The sequence below is a fragment of the Patiria miniata genome, unplaced genomic scaffold, assembly GCF_015706575.1.
Source record: "Patiria miniata isolate m_02_andy unplaced genomic scaffold, ASM1570657v1 HiC_scaffold_2, whole genome shotgun sequence".
NCBI classification, from domain to species: domain Eukaryota; kingdom Metazoa; phylum Echinodermata; class Asteroidea; order Valvatida; family Asterinidae; genus Patiria; species Patiria miniata.
This window is the reverse complement of record NW_024037058.1, coordinates 763150-769800: the sequence shown is the minus strand read 5'-3', so window position 1 is coordinate 769800 and position 6651 is coordinate 763150. Positions and strand designations below refer to the sequence as shown.

The 6651-nt window shown below is 39.7% G+C and overlaps 1 protein-coding gene and 1 pseudogene across 1 annotated transcript; both read left to right on the top strand.

Annotated features, from left to right (window-relative positions):
• The first annotated feature begins 273 nt into the window (after positions 1-273).
• LOC119726958 lies at positions 274-5768 on the top strand. The gene is made up of 5 exons (XM_038198807.1): positions 274-368; positions 2752-2957; positions 4110-4239; positions 4626-4754; positions 4951-5768. The coding sequence occupies exons 1-5, from the start codon at positions 312-314 to the stop codon at positions 5764-5766; spliced, it is 1338 nt and encodes a 445-aa protein (XP_038054735.1). The 5' UTR covers positions 274-311; the 3' UTR covers positions 5767-5768.
• Positions 5741-6651, top strand: part of LOC119726957 — a 24692-nt pseudogene continuing 23781 nt past the window's right edge.

The following is a 6651-nucleotide window of genomic DNA, read 5'->3' as shown; positions in this document are numbered from 1 at the left end:
CCGCTTCATCTGAAGTTTGGTCAGGGAACCAGACTCCAAGAACTGCATTTTTTTTATTGGTTTCTCCATCATCTTTGATTATTAATATGAACACAAAACTTTAACAGCTATTTGTTACGGCACTTAAGGAGGTAAATTCAACATGTGTAAGGGCACCCGGCATGTTGCATGCCATTAAACACATCCTCTGTTAGGCCCTTGTATCAATCATGTCGTACTTGCCAATGCTAACATGTAAATCTTGGTCCTGTTGAATTGTCCGTTGCAGAATCCAAATCCATGTAGAGTTGGGTGCATGTAGTTCTTCGATCATGTTTGCTACACCACAAAGACACCAGACAGTTGACAAGGAGAATGTCGGTGCCCAGGTAACTCAACTAATCCTAGATACTGAAACTGTTGTGCTTCCGGCCGCTTAATTTGAACTTCAAATTGTGTCGTAGTTTTACCACTCGTAGTCGGCAGACTTTAAATAGCCAACATCGTACACCAGCATAAAGTACACAGAGTTGCAAAATATTTGGAGCTGCGTGTTTTGCTGAAGAATTAGCAGACAAGAAAAACACATTTGGGACACATAGTTTAAGACCAATGTAATGATTCAGATGCAGTGTCCTCTTTGACAACTCTAGATACTACATGAATAAACATTCATTGTATAATGCGTGTACCATTGCTTGCCCAGTGACTTCTATTTACACAATTATGTACCATTTTAGTCCTTTTCTTTTGCCTCTAGACAAACATATTTACGTAAGTCCTAGACTTACAGACTAAAGTATATGCATTTAATTGGCTTTTTCGCAATTTGCGAATAAGCCTTTCTTTTTGTTCTGATTTTTTTTTTGGGGGGGGGGTTTCTTCTTTTTGTGCCCAAAATCCCATAGACTTTGTGCACGATTTTCGTACACGCCACTTTTGACATTGAACTTCGTCGTACATCATTCAAATTAAGCATATGCATTGTCCTTATGGCAAAGTTGTGTCCCGAAGAGTGACGTCATGATTACGTCATCAGGGGCCATGTGACGTCATCACAAACATGCATATTTTGAAGTCCTATATCTACAAAACAGTAAGTCCAATTGTGTTGAAACTTGGTATGTGGGTAGACCGGGATGTGTTATAGATACAAAATAAGGTGACATCATGATGACGTCATCATGCGATTTTATATGAATATTTAAATGTTTGGACCTTTTACCCATATCTCACGAACGCAACATGCAAAATTCACAATTCTTTATGTATTTGGTTCGTTAGGTAATAGGTATTTGCATAAAATTTTGAAAAAATATGTGACGTCAACATGACGTCATCAAAAATGCGGATTTTCAAAACACATATAAGGAAAGGTCCGATCGTCATGAAACTTGGTGGGTAGGTAGATAAGTGTACTAGTATGCAAAGTCCGAAGTGACGTCATGATGACGTCAACATTTGATTTTTTTATGATTTTTTAAATATTTATAATTTTATTCTGCTTCCAAAATTGCACACTTCCTTTCATCGGATTGACTTTAAGCTTGGTTCAAACCAAGACCACAATGACAAAATGTACATTGAGGATGGTTTTCAAGATGACGTCATCGCAGGGCATGTGACGTCATGTGTCAAAGCTTTATTTCAAATCCCATTGACAATGCACATGATTTTTGTACACGCCACTTTTGGCATTGAACTTTGTCAAACATCATTCAAACTAAGCATATGCATTGTCCTTATGGCAAAGTTGTGTCCCGAAGAGTGACATCCTGATTACGTAATCATGGGTCACATGACGTCATCACAAATGTGCATATTTTGAAGTCCTATATCTACAGAACGGTAAGTTTGAATGGGTTGAAACTCGGTATGTAGGTAGGCCGGGAAGTGTTATAGGTAAAATTTGAAATGACGTCATGATGACGTCATTGTGCCATTTTATATGTTTTTTTGAATTTTTGGACCTTTAAGCCATATCTCATGAACGCAACATGCAAAATTCAAAATTCTTTTTGTATTTGGTTTGTATGACGTCATCATGACGTCATCAAAAATGCATATAAGGGAAGGTCCGATCGTCATGAAACTTGGTGGGTAGGTAGATCATGGTACTAGTATGCAAAGTCCAAAGTGACGTCACGATGACGTCATCGGTAGATTTTTTATGATTTTTTTATATTTTAAAATTGTATTCTGCTTCCAAAATTGTACCCTTCCTTTCATCGGATTGACTTTAAACTTGGTACAAACCAAAACCACAATGACAAAATGTGCATTGACATGTGTTGTCAAGATGACGTCATCACAGGGCATGTGACGTCATGTGATAACACTTTATTTTTGGAATTCTAAGCATTTTGAATAACCTTTACTGTATCAAGCACTCTCAAAAGTGACTGCAAAAGGATAAACACAACAGAAAACATTTGTTAAATGCGAAAAAGCCTTATGTTCTGTTCGAACAGACATAGCTCTAGTATTTTTTTTTGTCTGTTAATTGCTATTTTACGGTATTGTTTTAAGTGGCATGCAAAGTTTTAACTGATATGTCATGTTTAAAAAAAAAAAAAAAAACCATAAACCAAACCCCCAAAACCCCAGAGCCTGAATAGTTTTTCAACACAAGCCCCACAGACGACCATAAATTTTGGTCTTTTAGCAGGTCTGTTGAAGCAAGATATTTTTGTCAACCTTACATTCCAAGTGTAATTTTTGAACTTACACTATAAATGGTATTGAAACTGTTTCCTGACATGTTGCTTGCAGGTGAAGACACCAGGGAAAACCTTGAATCCTCTTGTGACTCCAGTCAGAAAGCCTCTAGCTAGTCTCAACCAAGATGTAACTGCATCCCACAACTACAGATCATCAGCAAAGATGGTGCAGAAGATATGGACCCCTGTCAAACACTGCACCCCTACCAGATTGACATCTGCAAACAAGACTCGAGGAAGACAAAGCAAGAAACACAGGTTTGAAAAGAACAAAAGTACACCTTTGGAGAAATATGTAGCTTTTAGTACATGTAGGCATTGAAATATACCGTTAAAAAAAAAAAAAAGTTTATTGAACTCAGTTTAGTTTGGAACCAATCAAGATCAGTACATGTACACCCATACATGCATTATGCATCTTGATCTAGTTTAGCTGGCACCTTTAACAAAACATGTCCAACATGTTTGCTTAGAAAATACTTAACGCAGTTCACATTTGTATGAAGTTGTGGACTTGGCCTGCCAGGATTTTGTAGCCCTTGTTCAATGCATGAAACAGATGTAATAACAGTCAGAGACAAAGAAATAACAGGTACAGATTTGATGCGGAGGCTGCTTCTGGAAGGAATAGAGGTGGCTGTCAACAGATGCAAAACAATCTCACTCACAATATCCAAATGTTTACTCCTGTACCCTTTCTAGGAGGTCTTAAATTAGTGGATCAAAGTTACTGTGTACCCAAACAACATACAGATGACGTATCTTTAAAGATTTAGTCCATTATTTGTAATTTGTGCATTTTGTTCGTTTGAAGCAATAAAAGTGTTCAAAATCTAATGAAAGATACTGAACAACTAACCTGATGAAGTTTCAGCTCAGCTTCAGCTGTATATTCCGAGAAAAACAGCATTCTAGGATCTCAATTTCAAATCAAAAGTTTCTGAATCATTTTTTGAATTGCAGCTATACGCGATGTCGCGCACTGATCCGACGAATTATAGCAACCGTGTGCGCCTGTGCGTCGTGCCAATGCTTGCGCGCGCTGCGCCAAATAACAAAACGAACTACTAATTTAAATTTTCCTACGGTGCGTCTTAAGATGCACCGTTGGAAAGGCCTTCTTTCGTTGATTACTTCAAAATGAGAGCTTGCCAGAAAGAATAATTTTACAGGGAGTTTAGTCCCCTTACTATCTTTCAACCAACAAGTTTTTCAACAATAATACGCCAGTTACTTTTTCGGATGGCTGTGAATGATGGACTATAGCTTTAAAGTGCCTGATTTGACACAGGTGCCACAAATGCTTAAAATAAACATCCTTTATTTTGATTTACGTGCTCATATTTTTTAAGTCAGTAAGAATTGCTACATTACAGAGGATTGACACTTCTGTAATTGTTTTTTCTTCAGGAAAGGCAAAGATCCATCAGTGGCTTGGTCGTCTTGTAAGAGAACAGCCCTGAGTGTGACCGAAGCTGCTGAGTCTCTCCTCAATCAAGTCCTTCTCAAAGAAATATCTGCTTGCTCTCATCTTCCAAAGGTACATGTACATGTATGTGCACTGTAACTATGTAAGCAAATACATACATTTCAAACAAATCGACATTAGAAAATATTTAAAAACAAAAATAGTGAATATGAAATGAGCACCCTTTAAGTCAAACAACTGTTAAGTCAAACAAAGAATCCATTGCCTTCTGTAGTATAACAATGATATACAACCCTGCTTAACTCAAAACTCTGCTTCAGTCAAATTTTGAACCTGTTCCCTTGAGGTTTGACAACTCGAGATTTCACTGTATTGTTGTGACTTACTAGTCACAAGACATTGACAAAATGATCAATGTGAATGGTAATGCTCCGTGCAAAACCTACAACTTTCATGCTACAAGTAGTTTTTAGAATTTTTGTTGATTTTTTTGTCAGGAAAGTGGCACTGAATGGATGGAACCACTGTCTTCCATATCTGATGGAGATCAGCTGTTGGAACAGACTGTGTCAGGATTGGTAGATAGTGCAATTCATGCTGCCTTACAAGAATTGAGAAATGAGAAGGTAGGAAGAACCTCTAGGCTTTCATCTGTGTCCGATTGTTGTAAGGTGATGTTTGATCCCGCACTTCATGCAGAGGATTTGTGATTTTGGAGTTGGGTTTGCACCGTACAGTAGGAATGTCAGCTGAACATTTTTTTGCAAGCAGGAAACTAAAATGAAAATTGATGAATCTTTGTCCTTGTTACTACTTCAACAGGTGCAAGGAGCAACCTGCTCAATCCCTACAAAGACCAGCAGCACAGAGTCACTGGCTCTAGATCCTGTAACACCAACCACTGATGGCTTGTGGAGTATTGCTCTGGGGCTTGACGAGTCCTACAACAACTCTGGCCAGGGTCAGGACGATACCAGCGTCTTCTTAGAGGACAACCTGTCTGGTATTTCATCTGAATTATCACTGGCGAAGGGAATGGCTGCAGGGTGTAGTCCTGTCATGAAGATCAGTAAGCCATGCTTTACACCTGCTAATCATCATGAGGGTCAGGAAACAAGACTTGCTCCAACTATCCACCAAGACAACATATCTATAGACGCTGATGGAGAAAACAGCAACAATCACATGCGCTCACGTAGATTGGTGCTAGGCTTACCAGGATCTACTCCCATTGCTTCTCATCAGATGATTCAGGGAACTGATTCAGTCCAAAAAGTTGTTCAAAAGCTTGAAATGACAAACATGGCCCTGGTTGAACTTGAACCATTAATGAAAGTGGTACCAGCTGAAATTGCAATCAGGAGTTCATGCACTGTGCCCATTGAACTACCACACACCAGTCATGGTACCAGACCAGATGACAGAGCTAACACTTCTGTTGCCATGACACCGGTCAAGACAATGCAAACTGACTCTATGACTTCTGCCACTAATGTGGCTGGTGTAGCTGTTGGTAGCACGCCAGTCCACTCCAATATAACAGCAATGATGGACAGCTCTGTTGGCGTGACCCCTGTGAAATCTTACAGCATATTCACTGGGACTACTCCTCACAAACCAATCTTAAAAGACAGATAGCTGTTTGATGACCACGCCCATTTATGTCTCTAAAGCTTACAATGGAACCACACCCACTGGAATGACTGATGGCGTGACTATGACCAATCCCACCAGTTCAACTGATGCCTGTATCGGAACCACACCTATCAGGCCAGTTGAAGTTCTTAACAAGTCCGTCACAGCGACCCTAAGTCAACTGCCAGATTCTGCTTTCGGAACAGCATCCAAACAATGCAGTGATGCTAACTGTGGGACCACACCTGTTAGAGTGTCCAACACTTCAACTGTTACTACACCCACCGGTCTGATGGATGCCAGTGTTGGAACCACACCCTCTGAATCAGTAGAAATGACAAACAAGTCTGTCATGGTGACGCCCATCAGAATGTCAGATACTATGACTGAAACCACACCAATCCAATCTAGCCATGCCCTCATCGGTACTACCCCAGTTAAATCTGCTGATATTGGTCTGAGTACAGACCCAGCTCTGGTCACTGATTCTTCTACAGGAACCAGTCCAGTACGAGTCACAGAGGTTGGGGTAGGTACAGGTTCATACCAGGCAGTAGATGCCCAGTGTGGATCAACACCTGTTAGAGTTGTTGATATGAAATGTGGAACCAGCCCATCTGCCTCAGTAGATGCAAGCACAGCTGTTACACCCCTTGCTCTCAGTACTGCAGAGACACTGACGTCACCGATTGTTGTACCAGCATTCAAGTAAGTATTACATTCCCTAATCAATGCTTATCAGAAGCCTCTGTATATTGGGCCACATGCTACTTCACATGCTGAAAATAAATCATATAGGCATGATTGCTCACCAAATTGTAATATAGAATTTGAACATCCCTGCCTAAAATGGACCACTTTGTTATATGTAAGCTAAGGTATTCTGAT

Excerpts from the sequence above, each read along its gene's own strand:
- LOC119726958 (XM_038198807.1), top strand. The coding sequence starts at position 312 with ATGTTTGCTACACCACAAAGACACCAGACAGTTGACAAGGAGAATGTC. Across the intron at positions 2,958-4,109 it reads AGACAAAGCAAGAAACACAG|GAAAGGCAAAGATCCATCAG; the intron begins GTTTGAAAAGAA and ends TTTTTTCTTCAG. Across the intron at positions 4,755-4,950 it reads AAGAATTGAGAAATGAGAAG|GTGCAAGGAGCAACCTGCTC; the intron begins GTAGGAAGAACC and ends CTACTTCAACAG.